Source organism: Archocentrus centrarchus, chromosome 24, assembly GCF_007364275.1.
Source record: "Archocentrus centrarchus isolate MPI-CPG fArcCen1 chromosome 24, fArcCen1, whole genome shotgun sequence".
NCBI classification, from domain to species: Eukaryota; Metazoa; Chordata; class Actinopteri; order Cichliformes; family Cichlidae; genus Archocentrus; species Archocentrus centrarchus.
In genome coordinates this window covers 29,853,714-29,879,147 of record NC_044369.1, presented here as the reverse complement: position 1 = coordinate 29,879,147, position 25,434 = coordinate 29,853,714, and the positions used below count along the sequence as shown (strand labels likewise).

General features: G+C 44.8%; 1 protein-coding gene across 1 annotated transcript; it reads left to right on the top strand.

The window, feature by feature from the left end:
- The first annotated feature begins 721 nt into the window (after positions 1-721).
- On the top strand, positions 722-15,976 carry ufl1 (UFM1-specific ligase 1). Its single transcript, XM_030721007.1, has 19 exons — positions 722-798; positions 991-1,136; positions 1,252-1,280; positions 1,400-1,497; positions 2,507-2,621; positions 2,803-2,933; positions 5,882-5,940; positions 6,517-6,663; positions 8,993-9,168; positions 9,267-9,446; positions 9,533-9,659; positions 10,856-10,978; positions 11,208-11,328; positions 11,402-11,568; positions 13,033-13,163; positions 13,282-13,362; positions 14,449-14,534; positions 14,667-14,847; positions 15,537-15,976. The coding sequence occupies exons 1-19, from the start codon at positions 722-724 to the stop codon at positions 15,732-15,734; spliced, it is 2,373 nt and encodes a 790-aa protein (XP_030576867.1). The 3' UTR covers positions 15,735-15,976.
- The last annotated feature ends 9,458 nt before the right edge of the window (positions 15,977-25,434 follow it).

The window sequence follows — 25,434 nt, the reverse complement described above, 5'->3', positions numbered from 1 at the left end:
CGAGTCCCACAATAGTTCAGGCCAGATAGCTTTGAGTAGCCTTTTTTCCCTTAATAAATGAAATCATCATGTAAAAAACTGCACTTTGATTAACGCGGGTTCTCTCTTTCTGAAGTGTCCCAGAACCCCGCGTGCACATGCAAGGTGATCCGTGCATATCAGGTGATTTGTGCGCGTGCCTGATGATCTGTAAGCGAGCGAAAATAACACAAATATTTTTAGACATTTGTACTCACAGGAATGTCATCGAAAGTGAAAAAATATCATATTTTTGAGGCTGACAGTAAAAATGTGTGCGTTAAAGCTTTGCTGTTTGCTCAGGTTTGCATGTCCGCATTTGTAAAAATTATTTTACGTGTTCGAATCGATTTGTATTCGTGTTTGGACTGGAACAGGCATTTGTGAGTAATCAAAATGACACACAAATAATTGTACACATTTTAACACCTTAGTTTACGGTTGTAGATCATATCGTACATGTTTGTCAACCTTTTGAGACAAAGATCTCTCCATGTAAAGCAGACGATCTCTTTATCAGTGCTCTGTATGACTCATGCGCGAAAGGTGGGAGGAGAGGCTGTGGCCCTTCCTGCTTACCGTAGCTCAATATTGTATGTTGACGTGTGGCTGCACTGTTTGGATAGCTAACTAACAGCTAGCTGAAGCTTGATGAAAGCAGCTGTTTAACCGGCTGCTTTTGCGAACATATAAACTTGTAATAATGGCGGATGACTGGGAAGAGATTCGCCGGCTTGCCGCGGACTTCCAGAGAGCGCAGTTTGCTGACACAGTGCAAAGGTAAACGCAAGTAACGGGAGCTGGTAGCAGCGAAGCTAATCCCAGCTGTCAGCAAACTTTGATTTTAAAGTAATGCCATGAGGTGGAGATTGTGTCCTGTCTTGTAACAGCTGTTAGTCGTAATAAGAAATAAACATACTGTATATAGATGCTATACTGTCCCTTACGCCACTTTTGTAAACTTTTCCTCAGGCTCTCAGAAAGGAATTGCATTGAAATAATTGCAAAACTAGTCCAAGACAAGAAGCTGGAGGTGGTGCACACACTGGATGGCAAGGAGTACGTCACCCCAGCTCAGATCAGCAGGGAGATCCGAGATGAACTCTACGTGCACGGAGGTGTGGTACAAAAGTTTAAGAAGTGAAATATTTTGTCCCTGTGGCATTAAGAGCTGTATCATTTTCAGAACTGTGGATCATGACAGAAAATAAATGCTGTCGTTCTGTCTGACAGGGAGAATCAACATCGTGGACCTCCAGCAGGTGTGTGACTCCACCTGTGCCTTGTACCTCACGCCTGTAGCTGAGATATGCAGTTTAAGTTCATTCAAGATTTTGGGTTACATGTATTATGAATGTTTTCTTGATGTTCTTCCTTTCAGATCATCAATGTGGATTGGGTCCATGTTGAAAACAGAGCAAATGAAATTGCCAAGTCTGATAAAGGGGTTCAGCTTGTGCTGGGACAGCTGATTGATGAGTGAGTATTAAGCATATACTGTATAAAAAGATGGCTACCGTAAAGTCAAACATGAAAGAGTGGAATACTAAGTTATCAGCCAACACTGGCAAGCTTGGTTACCGAGCTGCGTCTTTAGACTATATAGATTCAGTGCACACATGCTCAGTGTTTCTGCTATTGGATTGCAAGATATTTAATATAAGACATAAGGGATATAAGACTTTTTTTGTTTTTTAAGACACAAAGCTGTAAAACTTAAGTTAGCTTATAGCTCTCATTAGCTTATAGTACCTGTACTGTACTGTTTTTACCCATCTGAAGTAGTATTTGAGGTAAAAATGAATGATAATTCTAAAGGTTGACAGTAGAGGCACAAACTGTATTTTGATAAACCTTCGATTCACTTTGGTCATTTTTTTAGTGTAGCATGATGTTGATTTAGAGAGCTAATTTTACTATAGCAGCTGTTCATAGCTCAGCTGTGGGTTTAACATAGGCTGTTGTTTAAGGTTCAAAACATATCAGCAGGGTATGACACGGAAAACACACTTATAATTAATATTGACACAATCTGTGTCACCCGTCTATTATGTTGATTGTTTTCTTCATTGGGCAGATGGTGCGTCGCTATGAATTGTGGGATGGCATTATGTCCTTTCATTAAAAATGCTCCAGTGCATCTTCAGGCTGAAGGAGGCAATAAAGGAAGCTTTGCTGGTTGTTATTGGCCTATCTGTGAATAAGATTACATTTATCTGTGTTTACTTGTTGTGCACATCAATTTTATGCCAGCAAAAAGTTCAGAGATTTTTTTGCTGCAGAGCCAAAAGACTTTAAAACAGTTCAGTTATTTTTATAATTAAGATTCACTTGGATTGTGGTCAGAGCATAGGGCACATAAATTCTCTCATTCTCAATAATTCTCTAAAAAAATCCCTCGAAGTATTTAAGATGGAGAGTCAAGTCTGAACATGTTACCTGAGAGTGAGGCGCTGTGTTTATGCTGCTGATGCTTTGTGGTCTGCAGCACATATCTGGACCGTTTAGCTGAAGAAGTGAATGACAAACTGCAGGAGGCTGGTCTGATCAGTGTTGCAGAGCTGTGTAAAAGCTATGACCTCCCAGGAGACTTCTTAACTGAGGTGAGCCAGTTTTTACATGACTCTTAATCCAAGAAGAAATCTGCTCACAAACTTACACAATGCATTGTGCCATCTTTGTATTTACATGATTTATTCTTCTTTGAGGCCTTAGCTTGTTTTGACATGTTGTTCTGACTTCTTTGTTAGTAAAGTCTGTGCGGGTTTCTCATCTATATTTTAGGAGTTGTTGAAGCGTCTTGGAAAGATTATCCATGGAGAAATGGACCAGTACAACAGAGGAGTCATATTCACTCCGGCTTTTGTTGCTCGCCACAAAGCCAGAATACAAGGGCTTTTCAGTGCAGTCACAAGGTAAATGTTGCACAAATGGTAAATATTTATTGTTTTGGGTTTTTTTCCCTTCTGCAGATAAACTAATCTTGAGATGTCCGTGCCTGCCGTAGCTTTTTTTCATGTATACTGAAGTCAAGTCAGTTTAAAAAAAAAAATTGAACTTAAATAAAAAAGGTCACGGTGGCCTGGTGGCTAGCACTGTTGCCTCACAGTTAGAAGGTCTGGGTTCGAATCCACCTTGGCCTGGGCCTTTGTGTGGAGTTTGCATGTTCTCCCCATGTATGTATGGGTTTCCTCCCACAGTCCAAAGACATGCACTTACTGGGGTTGGGTTAATAGGTGATTCTAAATTGCCCATAGGTGTGAATGGTTGTCTGTCCCTCTGTGTTAGCCCTGCGACAGGCTGGCGACCTGTACAAGGGGTACCCTGCCTCTTGCCCTGTGACAGCTGGGATAGCCTCCAGCCCCCCCGCGACCCTGAACAGGATAAGCAGAAGAGAATGGATGGATGGATAAAGATTACTGGAGACTGTCCTCCAAATGCAAACAGTGCCTTTAAGCTGTTGTATATTCAGAAGTTATGAAATGGAGGCTTTCTGTCTGCTGAAATGTTACGTCCCTTTAATTTTAGCAAGTGTTGAGTTTGTATTGTAGAGTCCCGGCGGGTCGATCAGGAACTTTCTGGGTTTGCAAAGCTGACAGATGGTAGTGAAAATGTTTTTCATGTTCTGTCATAGTGAATTGTTATTATGTTCTGTTATGTCTTCCTTTCCTTTATGTATACTTACTGAACGTGTTTGCTGGTATCTGGTTTGATGAGCATCCTGATGTTGGACCCAGTGAATGCGTGCATACTAATGTTGAGCTTATTGTTAAAGTCACACATTACATTAAGATAATGATGTCAGCTTCTCTTCCAGGGTTTGGTTCTTAAAAGAAGCTCAGAAGCTAAATTTAAAGATTAATAATAGAACAGGTTTCAGAGGCAAAATATCCCAGCTTGATTTTAGATTCTCATCTAAAATTTGAGATATTAATAATAATTTGACTCTATTATAAAAAGGTGACCAAGGTCACAAAAGCAAATTTCCATGTTTACCATGACACACTGCAAATCATTTTATTTGCAAAAAGAACTGAAGTGGCTGTGATGAACATGTTACTTCAAGAAGAGGGAGGGACATATGTGACATATAAGAGTGGAGGAAGTTGCACACAGGTGGCCTACAGCTTATGCAGAAGGTGCAGTCTGAATGAAATAGGAGACTGCAAGGTGGTGTCAGAGAATGTAGCTACGCAGCGTCAGATGGTAGACTGTAGGATGACTTTGAATAATTAAGAAGAGGAAGCGAGTGAATGTAAAGGATTAAATGGTTGAAGCTGAAGAAGGAAGAATGTTGCACAGAGTTCAGCTAACAGTTGAGACAGGCTCTGGGTGGGAGGGAAGAGTTACCAGATGAGTGGGAAAGTGTTGCTGAGGGAAACTGCCAAGAAAGTGTTGGGTGTATCTTCTGGACAGAGGAAAGAAGACAATGAAGTGGAATGAAGAAGTACAGGAAAGTATTCCAAGGAAGAGGCTGGTAAAGAAAAAGTGGGATAGTCAGGGAGATGAGGAACATAGGAGGACTGGGAGGTGAGGCGTACAGCAAAGAGCTAGGTGGCAAAGGCTTATAATGAATTGTATATTAGGATGGACACTAAAGAAGGAGAAAGGGACTTGTATTGATTAAAGAGATCGAGCTGGAAATGATGTGCAGCAAGTCAGGATGATTAAGTTTAGAGATTTAAATACACCAACAGGTGAAGACAGTGTGTTCAGAAAATAGAAGGAGTGCATTGAGGAGCTGATGAACGTAGAAAATGAGAGGGAGAAAAGGACAATTACTGACTCAGGAAGTGCAGAGGATTAGAAAAGAGGAAGTGAGGGCAGCTAATGTAAAGGTTGTGGAAAGGTGGTTGGTCCAGAAGACATACCTGTGGAGGTATGGAACTCTCTAGGAATGGACTTTTTGATCAGATTGTTTTATACAATCTTATAGAGTCTCAGAGCCTGAGGAATGGAGAAGTATAATGGGTCTGATTTTCAAGATCAAGGTTAATGTCCAGGCTGTTGTAACTACAGACGTATGAAGCTGATGAGCCGTTCCATGAAGATATGGGAACAAGTTGTTGAAGGTTAGGCTAAGAAGAGAGGTCACAATCAATGAGCAGCAGAATGGCTTCTTGCTGAGAAACAGCACTACAGATGTGATGTTTGCTTTGAGAGTGTTGATGGAGAAGTACAGAGAAGGTCAGAAGGAGTTGCACTGTGCCCTAACTATAAGCTTGGTCAAAAAGGAAAGTTTTAAGCCTAATCTTAAAAATAGAGAGGGTGTCTGTCTCCTGAATCCAAGCTGGGAGCTGGTTCCACAGAAGAGGCGCCTGAAAGCTGAAGGCTCTGCCTCCCATTCTACTCTTAAATATCCTAGGAACCACAAGTAAGCCAGCAGTCTGAGAGCGAAGTGCTCTGTTGGGGTGATATGGTACTATGAGGTCTTTGAGATAAGATGGGGCCTGATTATTCAAGGGAGCTTTTAGGACAGCCTGATAGTAATTACAATAGCATTGTCAGTATAATGCCCCTGATTGCATAATATCACATTCAGTAGGCTGTAATAATCTCTGTGGCTGTTATGGCACCATGAAAGCCGCCTGTGCTTTAGTAAACAGCACTGACACCTGTTCAGTCCCTAATACACTGTTCAGTATTTTCAGCCACAGGTTTTTGACAACACAACTTCTTAGCATTTTGTAAATGAGTCTTTGCCGCAGACGAAGCGCTATAGCTAGCCATATCTGTTAGCAGTGCTGCTAACAGATGTGAATCATGGGAAAATAAGATACAGATGTTCTCATATGAGACCCACTGTCTTCAACAGCTTTTGTACGTTCTTGTAATTGTGCTGCTGTTTTGCTTTCTTCTGTAGGCCAACAGCTGTCAGCAGCATAATCGCAGCGTTTGGATTTCAGGAACACCTCCTGTACTGTAAGGAGAGACTGCTTTATCCTTTATTCCTGGATTTACTTCTTTGGCTTCATGTGTCTTAGTAGTCTGTCAGCTGCTAGTCTCAATTTCTGTAAAGTACTGATGTTTTTTTTTTTAACTTTTGTGATATTTGTTTATTTTTTACTTGCATTTAAATATGTATAATGTTTATGTCCTTACACCCTTCACATATAGATTTTTTGACTGCAGGGATTTCTCAGGCCCAAAATTGGCCTTATGCATTTTAAGGCACGTTATTTTATTTTAAATGTATTTTATTTTTAACTATTTGATGAATAAAAATATAGTATTTTATAGTAAATGAAACTTTAAAACAAAACATATTTTTGATAGAGTTGAGATGATTTTTTCCTGATCATGGGGAAGACCAAAACCTCTTTGAGGAGGTGCCAAAGTTTTTCTACACAGGAGAAACCCTGAACTTTGATGGTAGCTCACACTGTGTGCAGTCCGCTGTGCTTCCAATTTTCTACATTGATTTCAGTTTTCCTTGCTTTGTTGTCATTGTTTGACACTTTGGCTGTGCTGTGATACGGGTTTTTTTGTTGTTGGCAGCCGTCTTGGAGGAGTTGGTGAATACTGGACGTCTGAAAGGAAGTGTGGTTGGAGGGCGACAAGACAAAGCTGTGTATGTCCCTGATATCTATACCAAAACACAGAACGCCTGGGTGGACTCATTCCTGCAGCAGAATGGATATTTAGGTAGGTCTTAATTCCATGCAGATGATGAGAAACAACCCTACGCCCTTATTAATGTAGTGACTTTTTGGGGGGAAAAATATAAAATGTGGTTTGTAGTTTAGGTATACTCAGAAAACGACTTTGCTTTAAATATTAATAACAAAATGTAAACAGTATTTCAGCTTACAGTGGCTAATGCTTAATATATGAGGCCATTCCTTATGTTTTCTTATCATGTAATAATCAATCATGTTTATTATAATCCACCTCTTTCATCAGAACTTTTGATCTTCTCCCGCACTGTTAAAATCACTGCATTACATACAAACTCAGTGTTTCCTGTTTGTGTTTCATTGATGGAAACACTTCAGCTCTTCATCTGAAACATTTGCTTGTGCAAGACGAACAGATATTTGCCTGATCAGAAAAGCGGTACATAAGTATGTTGGTGACTCTTGACATTTGAAAACTGTTTATTAATTCACATTATTGTACCATGTGGCAACAGTCCCATAGAGACAGAACAGAGACGGAGGTGTTGGGAGCATGTAGAGCGGTCAGACATGAAGCTGTGCACAGATGAATTTCTGAGCTGTTCATCTTAATCTGACATTTAATGATGTAATCAGTTATAGTTCACTAATGCATGTAAACCTGCCACTCGATATGAGGCATTAGGAGCAGCAGCAGCTCAACTGTGCATGTGGGCACAGGAAACAGGCGTGCTGTGGTGCTTGAACAAGTAGCACTGCTCGTCTGCTTAGCAGAAAATTTCTGAGGCTGTTGTTTGATGATGAGGCTGAATTATTTTCATCTCTTTCAGTTTTACATTTTTTGGAAGTGGTTGTTGCACCGTTGTTGCCTTAAAAGCAGCGAGATTTGAGTTTTATTTTCTTAGTTAGACTTTTTTTTTCCCCACTTCATACTGTGGGGCCTTAAAATAAGCAGTTATACTGAGCTGTGAGTGTCTCAGAAAATACTTTATCTTGGGTACAGACATTGTGTCTACTAGATGAAAAATGACAATGATAAAAAAACACTTTTCCCTCTGAGGCGAGAGCCAGTATAGAGGCAGGTGATCAGTGTGTTTGTCTGTTCTGTCATTTTGTGAGCAAATTATGTTAAAAAAAATGCTGAATTTCAAAAAAGAGAGGTGGAGCATGGGTAAAGGAAGATCCAGGTGTGTTTCAGTGCAGCTCCAGATCACTTCATGTAAAACTATGAAATAGGGCACTGGGCTTACCATGTATGGCCTCAACAGTCTTAAAGTAGAGGTGCACTGGTGTAACATAATTTCTTGGTGATACCTGGAACTTTGCTGCAGTGATGTTAAAGGACTGTTAACACCCACCTGTGTCTATGAGGGTCATTAAAATGAACAGTGGTGGACATATTAAGGTTCATGGTTATGGATGTAGGAGGGAAGGACATGCAGAGCGTTGGGGTGAGAGTGGAGGATGCTGGGATAGGGTGAGTTGGAGGCAGAGGATCTGCTGTGGTGAGCCCTAAAGGGAGCAGCTGAAAGAAGGACGACGTATTCAGATCATTTGTTCTGGTAAAAGTAGTAATACCACACTGTCTCCACTTCAGGTATAAGTCCTGCAAATATTACACACATGAATAAAAATGTATTATAAAGTATCTGAAGTAAAAGTACTTTCCCATATCAGAGTGTTACTGGCACAGGACTTGGTTTCAGATTATTGCTGTATTCATGTGTATGTGTATAAGTATAAAATGTGCTGCATTTTACTGTATATTTGGGGTTTCAGCTACTTTACGTCAGTGATATGCTGACACACACACACACACACACACACACACACACACACCACAGAAAAATCATGTTATTGAAAAGTTTGGATCAGCAGCAAACTGAGCAGGCTGACCAGAAGAGAAGCTACCTGTGCTGACAGCCTCTCTGCTGCCTCACACTAAATATTTAATATGAGCACCACAGAAAGAAAATACATTTGAAAAAAAAAACAGTTCTATAATGATGATCTAAATATCTATTATTAAAATACTTATCCTCTGGAAAAATGTCCCCTGTGTGTGTCTCACCATTATTAATGTTTACAGGTTCATATTACTGCTGCATTCACTGCTGCAGTTTGACTTATCGTGTCTGTAGTAATGTCTGGTTTAGGGCTGTAGTTTTGAATGTGTGTTCATTATTTTAGCAAAAGAACCTCCAACAATAATAACTTTTATTATTCTAATTTTTTTTTTACATATATTTAAGTTCAGATTCAGCTCGAAGCTCTGCAGCTCAGAGATATGAGTGATTTACTCGTGTTTACTCCCACATCAAACAAACTGCTGTACTGATGAAATCCTCGTCCTGCAGAGTTTGATGCGCTGGTCAGGCTGGGGATCCCCGACCCATCCAGCTACATTAAGAAGCGCTTCAAGTCTAACAAGCTGCTGTTCCTCAGAGCGGCCTGTGTGGGTCAGGCTCTGGTCGACCAGGTGGAGGCCTCTGTGGAGGAAGCTGTCAACTCTGCCACTTGGGCTGACCTCCAGGTCAGCGCTCTAATCTTTAACCTGATCATATTTAGGGAAGTTGCACGATGTGTTTGGAGATTTCTTTTTCTCATCCTCTCCTGTCCCGGCTGCTTTAGCCAATTCTGCCCAGCTGCTTGTCAACGGAGGACACCGGGATACTGATTAACCAGGCTATGAGAAACAGTAACGTCCAATCGTCTGCCAGAATCCTGGGAGGCACCGTGGTTGTCAGTGAGAAGTTCATCAGCAACTGCCTCTCTTTATTTGATGAGGCCATGCAGCAGAAAGCTCAGAAAGTACAACTCTACACATATTTATATGTGCATGCTTGGGGGGAGGGGGCTGTCCTTGAAGGTGGAACTAAATGATGTGTGCTTTTCAGGAAGTTAAGAACAATCCCGTGTTTTTGATAACTGAAGAGGATCTGAAGCAAGCTTCTATTCTGACCGAGAGCGCCGCACCTTCTAAGAAGGAGAAGAGAGAGGCGGAGCGCAGGAAGAAGGCAGCAGGTTGGTGAAACTGTTCCTCGTTTCATCTCTGACATGGTCACAGCATGAAATCAAGCAAGGGGACAGAAATTAACAAATTCTGGGGGTTTAATGATTATGTATTTCAGTCATACTTGGGTTATGCAGCAGGACAATGATCCGAATCACACCAGGAAGTCCACCTCCGAATGGCTAAAGAAAATAAAACAAATGAATGTTTAGGAGCAGCTGGTCAAAGTCCAGACTTTAGTCCCACTGAGATGCTTTGACCTTAAACGGGCCCTTCATGATCGAAAACCCTCCAATGTGGCTGAAAGAAAAGTGGGCCAAAATCCCCCCACAGTGACATTGTCAGTTATTGGTTTAAAGGGGCAGTTACTTGTTGACGCAGGGCCAGGTAGGTTTGGATTAACCCTCTAACAGCAGGCGATCGTCGCCGGTTCACCTGCCCTTACTTGCAGTGAACAGCTGGTTAACACCGTGCGCATCACTGCTGCGATCAAATGTGTTTTGAATTTCTGTAATGACGTGACAGTTTGTCCTATCGGAAAAATTCAAAGGTTTCTGAAAGCTGGGAAGCTGCGATTCACACCCAGCGTAAGGTTATTACGGTAATTGTTGCCGGAAGTCCGGGAACAGCCGGACATTTGAAGTACATTCTGTCGCTGACGGGGTTAAATCATCATTTAAAAACAGCATTTTGTATTTACTCAGATTATTTTTGTCTAATATTAAAATTAGTTTGATCTGAAACATTTAAGTGTGACAAAGATGGAAGGGAGGAGGGCAAATACTTTTTCACAGCAGTGCACAGACCCTGTATGAACAGTTTACACACAAATCTGTGATTCACCAATATTTTCTTACCTGAATTTGTACATTTTAAAAATGTAAAAGTGCTTCAGACTGTACTCTTCTTAGCTATCATCATTTGGGAGGGGCTCCATCCAACACCGGCTTCCTTCTGACTCATATAAATGCTTCTCGTGCTTTTTTCCACCTGCTCTTTAGCATTTGGAGGAGACTGCATCAGTGCCTGCCAAAATCTACCCTACTATGACTCTTGGGACAGAGGAAAAAAAATCAGTTGCCTGAAGTGATTCTAGAACAATGAAGATCAATGAAGATCAGCCTACATGTGGCAAATCTCTGATGTATGCTGGCTTTAAGAAGTTTATTTTTCTTGGAATAACTATAATCTGTTAACTGTCTTCCAGAGGGCAGTGGCAGCGTGAAAGCAGGCGGAGGAGGCAATGCCAGAGAGATCCGGATTCGTAAAACCAAGAAGAAAGGAAGGAGAGACGAGGACAGCGATGAGGAAACTGGACATTCCCAGCAAAGTATGCCAGCAGCCACAAAGTCATTTTATGGTCACAGGGAATAAGGTCTCCATCTGCACATTAAAGCTGTTCACTGAGGCTTTTTAATGTAACAAGAGCGTAATGGCTGGTTTACAAGGAATCTCTCCCCAGAGTTGTTAGTTTTTTGTTTTTTTTTTTCTTCATGGAAGACAAAGGTAACCGTAGGATCCCAGTGAGACTAATTAGCTTATGTTTTACCTTTGCCAAGATCGCAGCAGACAAACTGAAACCCCCTTTATGGCCCAGGAGGCGATCGTAGCTGTTTTAGAGGAGCGAGTGAATGACTGCCCTGAAGAAGTCCTGTCTGAGCTGGCAGAGCATTTAGTCAGGTAACAGACACATCTCTTTCTGAAGTTCTTTGTCAACAATGCCTTCATTCACTCTCTGTTAATGTCTCTGCAGGCCTCTGACTAAAGCCTACCAGGAGGTGCTGCGGACAGTGTTTATGTCCTCCACCAGCTCTCCATCAGGGGCAAACAAGAAGAAGAGCTTGAAGGATCTGCAGGAAGAGATCACCAACCTGTACAACAACATCCGACTGTTTGAAAAAGGCACCAAGTTCTTTTCCGGTAAATCCCGTTCCAGCTGTAGTGGAAATCAGAACTCACAAATGATAAGCAGCAGAACAATCTTCAACTCTCAGAGAGTTAGTATGAAACTCCTGAGATAAGAGAGGGGGCAGGGCTCACCACCGTGTTTCACAAGCTAAGGTTATTGGTTCTCAGATTGTTGTCATTGTTTCATACTCCAAAGGGAAGCTGGTGTGCTTTTCCTTATTTTCTGTCATATATGCTGTTCTAATGAAGTCAGTGTATGTGGAGGTGATCCCTGGGAAACAAGAGCTCAGCCTGCTGCAAACATTCTGAGGCTGTTTTTGTATTCGTGGCTCTGTGTGATGTCAAAAAAGTGCATTTTCCCTGATGTGGTCCTCTCAGGAACAGAGCTCTGGCTGTGAGCACAGAAGCTCCACCCACCTGCTGTTTAAACCTGTAGGAAGGGCGACGTTAACCTCCTGACATCCACCAGGTCACTAAAGGCCCATCTAAGAATAGGGTCGGGGTTCACGGGGTTAACTTCCACACTTTTTCATAGTTTGCGTTTGTTTTTGCATCAACAGCAAAGCTCTCAAAGCTTTTACCAGAAAATCTTAAATGTATGAGACTTCATTTTAAAAGCAGCATCTTCCAGTTTCTCAAAGTTTACCTGTTTAGCATGTGGCTAAAAGCACCAACTGTACCCCGAAATGGACCCCAGAGGGCTGGTGGATGTTCAGAGGTTAAAGGAGAAGGATCAAAAATGGCTTGTTTCAGACAGAGGATGAACTCAGGAGCTGCAGCGAGGCTGGGAGATTTTTATTTTATTATTTATTTATTTTAGTTTTTGTTTTGTTTTTTATTTATTTATTTTTTTGTTTGTTTTTCTTGTTATTTTTTCATTTATATGGAAATGTCTGCTTCTCCAGCATTAACTGTAAGAATAGATATGACCTCCTTTTTCAACATCACTTCTACACACACACACACACACACACACATTTTGGATTACACTGTGAAAATTGAGCAAATGTTGTTTGTTAGTAAAGCTTGGAGAAAAACCTGATGGGTTTGAAATAACTGTCAGTATTCTGATATTAACAGATGAGAAATGAAAGGAAACATTCAAAATTAAGTGGCAGCGCCGACATCGGGGTGATTCGGTTAGAATGTGAAAATGTGATGACGCACTCATCTGTGACTTCAAAGTATTTTGGGGAATTTCAATCTGGAATTGTCCAAATCTCCAGGATTTCTACACCTCGCACTTTTGAGATTAGGAAAACATTCTGATAACATTTATTGAAAATTCTGCACTTAAATGCAAAGAAAATAGAAAACTGCTGAAGCTGGAGCTCTCCATTATGATGCGGTGGAGCGATGGGGCATAAAACGTCTGCATGATGGAGAAAATCTCTGTAAAATCTGTCTAAAACAGTGGAGACTGAGCAGAATCATCCAAAGTGTCAAATGCTTAACATGGATTGTTTTAATGTGCAGATGATACCCAGGTCCACATCGCCAAGCACGTCCTGAAGACCGTGTGCACCGATGTCAGTAACATCCTGGTTAACTTCCTGGCTGCTGACCTAATGATGTCTGTGGAGAATCCCAGCACCATCACCACCGAGGTCTGTGTCTGTCTCTGCTCTCAGCAGCCTGAAACATCTAGATCAAGCCAGAGTTGTATTTTTGTTTGAAGTGTTCTGTGGCTCTTGGTGGAGTTGAATATCTGATTTGGTGCTGCAGGTCAGAGTGAAGATTTTGGGCAAACTGCCAGAGGAGACCAAAGGGCCTCTGTTGAAGCTGCACAACTGCCTCAATGGCAAAGTAAGTAGGACTGCCATCAGTTTGACCAAAATGAACTTTTCAGGTTCCTGCAGGTCTTTAAGAAGTCTTTAAAAAATATGGAATTAAACTTAGAAAAACAAGGTCATCAAATGTCTTTTATTTCCCATGTTTATGATTTAAGCCATTAAGATTCATTTTATGAAGTTTTCATGGTTTCATGTCACTCAGTTAATATTTTTGTCCCTTTTTGTTATCAGGCACATGTATTTATTTTAAAATGTAGTTACCAGAGCCGATAACCCTGAAGAGCGCTAACCAGTCATCGTAATTGCTGACATCTTCTGCTGGTCCATTAGCGAGGATCGGCAGATTAGCAGAGCCGATGATGAAGTCCAACAAATCTTGGATCCATTTTAGTCATGCTAGAGCAGGCAGCAGTTAATATTGTGTTTATCTCTGGTTTATTTAGAAATCCTGACTGAGAATTCCCGTATCCTCAAAACAACAAAACAGAAGATCTTTTTTCTGTTAAGCTTTAACCTTATAGAGCACTGCATGACAGTGCCACCAGGGGGCAGTCTGTACTTTTGAACAGACCACTGAACTCTGAGCTGCCAAAGGTGATAATTGGCAGTTGTAAACATTTTGTGGGTTTGGGGTTTAACGGGTTAATAAATGTGAGTCAGCCAGCACAGACAAAGCTTTTCAGGCATGAGGTCCTCCGGCAGGAGGTAGTGGTGAACCTATCTGCCAATTTCTTATGTGTTAATAAGCTAGTCTGTCAGAAAGCGTCACTCAGACTGTGGCTAACTTTAGCAGAGCTAGCATAAGTAGCCTTCTCACTTCTTGAGTTCCAACACTCAAATCAGCAGCAGTTCTTCTTTTTATGTTCTTTTTTTAATATATATTACCTATTGAAATGTCAGGGATCTGTAAAGCTATAAAAATACTGCCCAGGTCTTGTAGGCAGCGTCTCTATTTTAGACATGAAGAACCAAGTGTGCCACTCTAGGTGACCTCTGGGTGGCAGCTGCACTTTGGAATTTAAACACTGCAATCTGGTGGAAAGGAAAGGGATCAAATTAAAATAAAGTGATGTCAGTTTCCTTCCTGTGTTTATTACAGACCATTGAAGACTTTGTGACTAACCTGGAGACATGTGCTGAGGAGTGTGGATTCATGCTTAAGAAAGGGGACAAGAAAAAGGAGAGGTAGTGGGAGCACTCTGTTTGAATTCTGTTCACATTAAAACACTATAGATGTATGACAGTAAAGTCCAGAAAACACTCCACTCTGATCAACACTGTTTGGAGTTTAGAAGTGTGTGAATGTGTGTCTTGCAGACAGGCCCTGTTCCTGCATCGCCAGGCTCTGACTGAGCAGCTGAAGGACACTGAGGATCCCGCTCTGGTCCTCCACCTGACCAGCGTGCTGCTGTTTCAGGCCAGCACCCACTGCATGCTGCACGCCCCAGGCCGCTGTGTGCCTCAGATCATCGGCACACTCACAGGCCGAATATCTGCGGTGCGTATAGCTGACTTAACCCGGTTTGAGTGGGAATGAAGTGTTGCATCACAAGGAGACTTGATTAAATGTATGTAGCAGTTCAGCCCTCGGGGGGTTTTTTTGTTACCTTAGCTGCCATCAGGACCAGCAGGCCGGTCAGATCTACTGTACCTGCTCATCTTAACACTGACTGCGTCCTCAGATCTGAGTCCAGTCAGGCTTCGGTTTAATAGCTGATCTAATCCCCAGATTTACGAAGCCCAAAACTCAGAAACTACACAAAAGTGTACTGGACTTTCAAAATAAAAGGGAGAATTTGCTGCAGATGGCATTGTCATAAAAGTGGATCACCAAATGTGCTTCTGCAGTGTGAGCAGTATTACGCTGCTCGGGATAAACGTGTGTCTTTGGGGTCTGGTTGTGTTCAGTTGATATTTTGAAGTCTAAATGCAGCTGAATGACAAACATGAGTGACAGACTGTTTCAGTTGTGCCTCCAGGAGTTAACATGATTCTCACTGGATATAGAAACAGGTGATTATTCCATTAACACTGTAAATATTTAGCTCCTTGATACCTGTTTTTGTGCTTCAGTGGGGTCTAAAAGCTTTCTCAGGATTGCTTAAAGCAGTGTTGAGACACAGCAGCTGTCGGCAGTCTCCATCTGCTGAGACTTGAACAGCTGAAATGTGTGCATTCTTGTTGCAGGAGCAGCAGCAGCTGCTGTCTACCTACCAGAGCTTGGTGGTGAAGCAGCTCATGAGCCAGAGTCAGAGCAAGAAGCAGGAGGATGCCGAGGAGCGGGACGAGGAGGCGAGGAGCACCCGCACTCAACTGCAGACCCTTACGCCACAGGTGAAGGACCTGGTTCTGTCCCAGAGGAAGACATCTGTCAATGAGGACTGAAAAGTTCAAAGGAGAGAGGAAGGAATGTCACAAGGAATCTGTGATTGAATCTTTTAAAGGTCTAACATGTACACCCGTGCTGCTGCTGTGTCAGCTGGTCCTATTTTTTTATGATTTCTCCATGTGGGCATCATTGTAAATTATTAAAGGAAATCGCTTTGTAGGATGTCTCCCTGTAAACCTACCTAACACGCCTGTCCTCAGTGAGGTTCTGAATAACTGGTTTATTAAATGCTTCCCTCCTCCTCATGTGAGTTGCTTCTTTTCTGTCCAGCACAAATGCAGGAACATTCAGAATCACACTTTATTATTGACCTTTTTTTTTATTTACATATTGCACCCTGCTGTTAGGTGCTGGATTGTCTCAGGGGCATCTCTGCACAGCCTGCACCTGGTGTGCTAGACTGCAGCCTCTATTGTGGTGGCCACATATATGCACATTTCACACCAGAATGCCCCAAGCTCTTATTGCGAAGAGAGAGACCGGAATAGATCGGGAAAAGGCGGGAGAGAGAGGCCTGGGATAAAAGGGCTTGACTCCTCCTTTTGCAGGAGTTATATTTGGAGTTGTAGTTTGTTGTGAGTTTACCTAATAAAGCTGAGACTACATACCGGCTCGTGTCTCCTTCCACCGACTCCTACATTGGTGACCCCGACTAAAGAACATGTCTGCTGACGACAGCTCAGCGGCCGCTGTTTCCTCACCAGCCGCCGCCGTTTCCTCACCAGCCGCCGTCGTTTCTCCCGCTATTTTTGCGGCCACGGTCAAGCTCCCGGAGTTCTGGCAGCACGATCCAGAGCCTTGGTTCCAGCATGTGGAGGCCCAGTTTCACCTCCGCGGGATCACCTCAGACGACACCAAGTATTACCATGTCGTCGCGGCGCTGGACTCTGCTTCTACCCGCCGGCTGAGGGGACTGCTCCGGGACCCGCCGCCTGCTAACAAGTATGGAGCGCTGAAGGAGAACCTGCTGCGGATTTATCAGCTTTCAGACGAAGAGCGGGCTGATCGCCTGTTGTCCCTGAATGGCTTGGGAGATGGTAAACCCTCCGAGCTGATGGAGCACATGCTGGCTCTGCTCGGCCCGGGCGACGCTTCGTTTCTCTTTACGCATCTGTTCCTGCGCCAGCTCCCCCCTCCCGTGCGCACCGCGCTAGCCAGCTCCGCTCTGATACGGGCCAAGGATTACCGCGGGCTAGCTGAAGAGGCGGACAAGATTTTGCTGGCATCCAGGCATTCCGGTGTGCATGCACTTTTACCGAGTGCGGCTCTACAAGGGACGGAGGCTAGAGAAGCTGGTGCTGTGGCCGCCGTCGCAGAGCGCCGGAGGAAGGAGAGCGTGCTCTGCTTCTATCATCGCCGGTTCGGAGTGAAGGCGAAGCGCTGCATTCCGCCGTGTACCTTCCAGCACCAGGGAAACGAGAGGGCCGGTGCTCACTAGCAGCTGTGTGCGCTGGCAGCTCGGACAAGCTGCTCTTCATTGAGGACACTGCTTCGGGACGCCGTCCGCTTGTGGACTCGGGTGCTCAGCGTAGCATCATGCCGGCTTCAGCTGCGGACGCCTTGGGACAATGTCACGGACCCCTGCTGGACGCGGCGAACGGTACCCCCATTCGCACATATGGAATGAGGTTGGTGACTGTGTGTTTCAAGGGACGTCAGTTTAACTGGGACTTTGTGATAGCGTCTGTGTCAGTACCTATACTCGGCGCTGATTTCTTGTGTGCTTTCAGGTTGTTGGTCGATGTAGCTAATAGGTGCTTGATAGATGCTGTGTCTTTTGATACCTACCCCTGTACACTTGGTAGTCCTGGCCCCCTGCCCCTCGCTAACATGCTTGCCACAGGTGATGAGTACCAGCGTTTGCTTGCCGAGTTTCCCACCCTCACGGTTCCCACCTTCTCTGCAGCCGTAGCTAAACATGGTGTGGAGCATTACATTACCACTGTGGGTCCGCCGGTTTTTGCGCGTGCACGCCGTCTCGATGCCGCGAAGTTAGCGATAGCCAGGGAGGAGTTTGCAAACATGGAGCGCCTTGGTATTGTGCGCCGCTCAAACAGCCCGTGGGCGTCCCCGTTGCACATGGTCCCTAAAGCTGACGGTGGGTGGCGCCCTTGTGGGGATTTTAGGCGCCTTAATAATGCGACGACTAATGACAGGTACCCGGTTCCCCACATTCAAGATTTTTCGGTTCATCTTGCGGGGGCAACTATTTTTTCAAAGGTGGATTTGGTGAGGGGATACCATCAGGTTCCTGTCCATCCGCGTGATGTGCCCAAGACCGCGGTTATCACTCCTTTTGGCCTTTTCGAGTTTTTGCGAATGCCCTTCGGTCTGAAGGGCGCGGCACAGACGTTTCAGCGCCTCATGGACTCCGTTTTGCGTGGTATGCCATTTTTGTTCGTCTATCTGGATGACATACTGGTTGCCAGCCCTTCCGCCGCGGAGCATTCAGTGCACCTCCGCCAGTTGTTTGAGCGTCTCAGTGAGCACGGTTTGATTGTGAATCCAGCTAAATGCCAGTTCGGTCTGCCGGCCATAGAGTTTTTGGGACACCTCGTTTCGCCCCAAGGGGCGTTTCCCCTGCCCGCTAAGGTGGAGGCGGTTTCTGCTTTTCCGCGCCCTTCCTCAGTGAAGCCCCTGCAGGAGTTTTTGGGGATGGTGAACTTTTATAACCGTTTCATCCCCCGGGCTGCTCACCTCATGCACCCTCTGTACAATGCACTTAAGGGCAAGAAAGGCAACCAAGAGATAGAGTGGACACCTGAGCGGGTGCAGGCATTTGACAGTGCCAAAGCTGCTCTTGCCAACGCTGCCCTGCTGGCCCACCCGTCTCCCGAGGCGCCTGTTGCCCTTACTACCGATGCCTCCGATTTTGCAGTCGGGGCCGTGTGCGAACAATGGGTGGGTGGTGCTTGGCAGCCCCTCGCCTTTTTTAGCAGGAAGCTTCGGGATGCGGAGAGAAAGTACAGTACGTTTGACAGGGAGCTCCTTGCCCTTTTTCTCGCGACGCGTCATTTCCGGTTCCTGCTTGAGGGCCGTGACTTTACCGCTTTTGTAGACCACAAACCTCTCACATTTGCCATGGCAAAGGTTTCAGAACCATGGACTGCACGGCAGCAACGGCAGCTTTCTGCTATTTCAGAGTTTACCACTGACATTCAGCACGTCGCCGGCAAGTGTAATCGGGTGGCTGACTGTCTGTCCAGGGCGCAGGTTAGTTCTGTGCATTTGGGAGTGGACTACTCTGCCATGGCTGCCGACCAACTTACGGATACGGAGATTCAGGCTTTTAAGGCGGCCGAGTCCAGTTTGCGTTTGGAAGATGTCTCATTTCAGGATAGTGGCGTAACCCTACTTTGCGACGTCTCATTGGGCAGGCCTCGCCCCTTGGTTCCTGCTTGCTGGCGTCGGCGGGTTTTTGAGGCAGTTCATTCTCTTTCGCACCCAGGAGTTAAAGCCTCAGTTAAGTTGGTAGGGGCCAAGTTTGTGTGGCCCGGCCTCCGGAAAGAGGTCAGGGCGTGGGCTTCCTCATGTGTTGCTTGTCAGCGCGCCAAAGTGCAACGACACACCAAATCCCCTCTGGAGCACTTTCCCATACCACAGAGAAGGTTCGAACATGTCCATGTAGACCTGGTAGGTCCATTTCCCCCTTCCCGGGGTTTCACCCATCTCCTGACAATGGTGGACAGGACGACTCGGTGGCCTGAAGCAGTTCCTTTGGCGTCAACCACCTCAGCAGATGTTGCTCGTGCGTTCGTCTCCTCCTGGGTATCTCGGTTTGGCGTACCGCTTGACTTGACATCTGACAGGGGTCCTCAGTTCACGTCTGAGCTGTGGACTGCTGTGGCGGAGAACCTTGGCGTCAGACTCCATCGCACTACCGCGTACCACCCGCAGTCCAATGGCCTTTGCGAGAGGTTCCACCGTACCATGAAGGCTGCCTTACGGGCTGCGCTGGTGGACAGCAGCTGGGTTGACCGCCTTCCTTGGGTCCTGCTGGGCCTGCGTGCGACACCTAAGGAGGACTTGCAGTCTTCTTCAGCCGAGCTGGTCCTGGGCCAGCCTTTGAGGGTTCCAGGGGAATTCCTTCCTGGTGCATCTGCTTCGGGGGCCGACAAAAGGAGCGGGCCGGTTTTCCCGGGGAATGATAGGTTTTTGGCCCCAGTAGCGGCGCATCACTGCCTTCCACAGTCATATGTGCCAAAGGACCTGATGTCTGCCAAGTACATTTTTATCCGCCATGACGCGCACCGTTCTCCACTTCGACCTCCTTATGATGGTCCATTCCGTGTGCTAGAGGTGGGACCTAAGGATTTTTTGGTTGAGCTGGGAGGTCGTCAGGAGCGGGTTTCGGTGGATCGCCTTAAGCCTGCTCACATGTTTCCGGATGGTCCTATTGAGTTGGCCCGACCTCCGCGCCGCGGTCGTCCTCCCGTTTCTATGCCTCACTCGGAGGACCTGCCCCCAGCTGCTGTTTTTTCCCCTGCGAGGGGGCAGTCTCGCCGTAGTCGGGGCTATGCCCCTCCCTCGTTTTCACCACCTGTGGTCGCCAAGCACAGCCGTAGTGGCCGCCTTGTTAAACCCCCTAGGAGATACTCTTGATGTGGTATTTTATTTTTGCTATGTTGAGTTGAAAATGGTTGCTGTTTTTATTATTGTATTGTTTGCCATTCTGTGTGTTCAGGGGGGGCCTGTGTGGTGGCCACATATATGCACATTTCACACCAGAATGCCCCAAGCTCTTATTGCGAAGAGAGAGACCGGAATAGATAGGGAAAAGGCGGGAGAGAGAGGCCTAGGATAAAAGGGCTTGACTCCTCCTTTTGCAGGAGTTATATTTGGAGTTGTAGTTTGTTGTGAGTTTACCTAATAAAGCTGAGACTACATACCGGCTCGTGTCTCCTTCCACCGACTCCTACACTATCGATGTTTCGAGCTTGTTCCTGTGCTGCCATGATTAGTGTCTCTGCTGTCTGTCAGTCCAGCCATTGGTAGGATTTTTTGATATCAGCCACTTCTATCTGCCGGTGGTAGATGCTGTGCAGAGGCCTGTCCTTCCGTGATTGTTCCTGTTCTTCCTCCTCTTCTTTCTTGGGTTTCTGCTGCCTGAGGTACTCATTAAGCACCTGATCATTTGTGGCCATCTTTCTGATGTATTCATGGATCTTTGTTTCATCTAGGATAGTGGTTCTTTATTCCACTTAGCGTACAGTCTCAGGGTGCTGGATCTGTGGTGAAACCCTCCATGCCAGGGTAATGCCATCCAGAATAAGTATCTGGTTAGACAAAGATTTTTAGGGCCGAGTACAATAACCTCAGTTTTATCTGGATTTAGAAGCAGGAAATTGGAGGTCATCCAGGTCTTTGTCTTTAAGACATTCCTGCAGTTGAAGTAATGGGTGTGTGATGTGGCTTCATGGATAGATAACAACCATCAGCAGATGGAGGAAGTGGCTAGAAAAGGCTGGTCTAAAAGGACAGGACAGAGGCTCTAATCATGAAAGCGCAAGAACAGGCCCTAAGTATCAGATTCAGAGAGTAGCAGGTTGCGAGCGGGGACAGCATACACTTAGAGACACAACTGAGTGGCTGGGATAGTGTACAGGAACATCTGTGCTGCATATGGGTGAGACGTCCCCGTGGAACACTCCAACAAAGGTGGTTAAAAACAACAGGGCTAAGACTGTGGGACTTCGAGCCATATATGTGGCAATCCCAGCAGAAAGCAACCTCAAGAAGGAGGAACACAGCCTGAAGAAACAACTGGAGCAGATGTGGAAGCAAAGTGATCCCAGTGATAACAGGAGCTGTGACACCCAAACTGGAACTCCAGCAGATTCCAGGCACACGATCAGAGATCTCTGTCCAGAAGAGTGCAGTCCTAGGAACAGCTATGAGACTGTGCAGAACCCTCAAAGGGGACCTGAGGTTGAGGAAAAACACACACATACCACCCGTTTGTTTTAAGATAAAATATAAACCTTTATATGTAATTTTTGGATAAAAAGAGAAAAAAAAATTTTTTTCACTGAGGTTGCAACTTTGGTGTTTCAATAGTTTAAACTTGTTTGTTCCTGTCTGGCCTCTACAACCTCCCACTCCATGAAGACGGTACCTATGTCATCACCCCACCGGGTGGGCCGCATGGACACCCACCTTTGTGAACACGATAACTTGAGAACGAGGTGTGTAAGGATTTTCACATTTCAATATGCATCTACTGAAAATCTTGGGCAAGCTTGAATCTTGGCATGTTGATAATATATCCAAATTAAAACAACACTTGTTGATTGTGGCTGGTGCTGATTCAATTAGTATTTATGACAATGGAGGAAAAGCAAAAACAGATGAATTATGAAACACTTTTCAAAAACATGTACAAACACATATTTTCCCCAGACACTAATGAATTTTACTTATTACCTCACATAGTCCTGACACTACTCATCTGGAAGTTTGGGGAGTTTCCTCAGGATCAGACCCAACACAGATAGATGGGGCACCTTTACAGAGTGCGATTAGAAAGTTTAGCAGTCATTGGTGCAGACTCGGTGATGGAGGGCTTTTAAAACCACTTCAACTTAAGACGAATTGGTTAGCAGCAGCAGCAGAAGTGTGGCACAGGTGTGTAGACAGAGTGCAAGAGCCAGACTGGGCTGTTTAAGTACTACTCTGCTATTAAGTACATTACTAAAATATTCATACTTTAGTAATTCCCTTGTATCAGAGCATTGCTATACTGTGGCAGTGTGCTGTTCCTAGTTTTAACCAAGTGAAGCTTCGCCACCTTATTTCACTGTGACAGTGTCCTGAAAAGTTCAGTACCCATCGGCCAATGGAAGAAAAAACTATTCTGCTGATGAGGAATGTGTTATATGGTCAAAAATTATTTATGTGATGGATTGTATTTATATACCCAAATATAATTACCATACACTACTTTCGTCCATTTTGCAGCACAGAGAGAAGCGAGCAGCACCGGAAATTGGTTGTTCATGACAAATCTGTAATAAAGTGAGTACTGGGCTTAATGACATATAAGGTAACGAGGTTTGAACTGCTTAAATTACAGGTGGGCATAAATAGTCAATGAAAGTGACGCTTTTACTCAGTCTCACACCTGTGTGATAACTCTGTGAGAGTGAGGGATTAAGTGTGTTGTCTCAGTCTTGTGACCATCTGTGTAAAATTACACAACAGTGCATGTGCATCTAATACTGCATTTTAACACTTGGGGGCAGCAACAGCAAACATTTAAAAAACATCACAACAGCCATTTGAGTAGATATTGATACAGTTATAAAAAGACAGGAACAAGACTGCTACAATAACAGCACTGAATATTCATACATACACACAGAGGTAACTGTCAGGCATCTGCTGCTGTGACAGCCTTCATTCCAGTGCTTTAAAGCTTAACATCCAGATTTTAGAACCCGCTTGCTGTTTTCTTCTTATTCCACTTCATATCAGAGGAGTTGTTAAGGCCAGAGCTCTCTGCAGGCCACTGCAAACACATGAAGACATTTCCTGGATCTGGCTTTGTAACTGAGGAGGTTGCTCAGTTTTCTTCATTGACTGAACAATCAGTATATTCAAGTTATGCAAAATTTCCCTTCATTAGAAATTTATTAACCAAGACACACACACACACACACACACACACACACGCTTCTAAACAGGTGGAGCTACCCACTGTGGTGACCCCTTGTCAGAGGTGGCAAAAGTACTGACATTCTGTACTTAAGTAGAAGTACAAGTACTTATGTTAAAAAATACTTTAGTAAAAGTCGAAGTACTGGTTCAACTTCTCTACTTAAGTAAAAGTAAAAAAGTACAGGCTCTGAAATGTACTCAAAGTAAGAAAGTAAAAGTAGTTCTTTGGAGGATGTTTCTACCTGCTATTTTTGTGTAAAACTAACCGAACCTCATTATATATTATTGTAATAATATAAAATAATATATACTGAGAATACAAACGTTATTCCAATCTAAATTTTAATCCTAATGAGTGCACTCAGCTTGAAACTGTTATGTAGGACACAAACTGTGAAAGGGAATTTAAACACAGCTCTGTTCTCTGTGTCCTCCATAGTAGAGGGTGACTGTGCCTCCACCTAAACACAAACATGAGGATACTCAGGGGTTACAGTGGGATTCAGAAGCTGGAGGAACCCTAAGATCAGCTGTAGTGGCTCTGCATGGAGAGAAGAATCACAGCTTTCTATTGTGAGCTGCAGTAAATGATGTTGGTGTGCAGGCTGTGATCAGCTGACCTGCTGCTGCTGCTCTGAGGTTTACTGCTCTGTGTGGATGAAGTGAACTCACAAATATGTAACCCAGTATTTCACAGCTCTCTGAGCTGATCTCCATCCCCTACACTGACAGCATACAGGCTGTAGAAATGTTGGATTCAGTGAATGAATCTCAGGATCAGCAGCTTTGATTCAAACTCATCTCTGCTGCACTGATGTAACCTGTAACTCTGACCATGAACACAAACACTGTGCTCCAGTCCAACACAGAGCTTTACTGTGAGGTCAGCAGCCGTCGTACCTGCTCCTACGCTTTGTTTGTATATATTAGGTTTAGCTCTAATTTTGGACTTTATAATTCCGCCTGCTCTGTGTCATATCACGTATGACAGACAGACTCTTTTTAATATCAGAATACAGCACTCTGGCTGTATTCTGACACCTTTTTCTCCCGACCCGACTTGGCCTCGGGAGATCCAGCGTTTCCAGTGGGCCAGCTCAAACAAAGGACGGCGCGGAGCCCCCAGGTCACGGACAAGGCCCCGAGGGAAAAGAGCCAGCGTAAGAGAGAGGCTGAGGCGCAGAGCGCACCAAACGCCACTGCCGAGCATCCTGTTGGCTAATGTCCAGTCACTGGATAACAAGCTGGACGAACTCAGGGCCAGGATACAGTTTCAGAGGGACATAAGGGACTGCAACATCATCTGTCTCACGGAGACATGGCTGACTCCCCTCATACCGGACCACGCCGTACAGCCGTCGGAGTTCTTCAGTGTTCATCGCACGGACAGAACGAGTGAGTCTGGAAAATCAAGAGGAGGAGGTGTGTGCCTAATGATTAATAACAACTGGTGTGACAGTAGGAATGTTGTCCCTCTGAAACAATCATGTTCACCTAACCTGGAGATCCTAACCCTGAAATGCTGCCCCCACTACCTGCCCCGCGAGTTCACTTCGGTCATCTTCAGCGCCGTCTATATTCCACCTCAGGCGGACACAAACACTGCACTATCCGAGCTACATGAGGCTATTTCCACCTATCAGGCTAACCAGCGTGATGCGGCTCTCATCGTAGCCGGGGACTTTAACAGTGCAAACTTGAAAAAGCTGATACCGGAGTTTATTCAACACATCGACTGCCCCACCAGAGGAGAGAGGACCCTAGACCACTGCTATTCTCCATTCAAAGATGGCTACAAAGCAAAGCCTCTTCCACCTTTTGGGAAGTCTGACCACACCTCTGTGCTTCTCATGCCGAAATACAAACAACGGCTCAGGCAGGAACCCCCTGCTGTGAGAGAAGTGACACGGTGGTCTGATCAAACAGAGGCCGCTCTGCAGGGTGCGTTGGATTCAACCGACTGGGACATGTTTCGCAGCAGCGCGGGCGGAGACATCGAGGAGTTTACGGAAACTGTCGTGGGATTTATTGGGAAAGTTG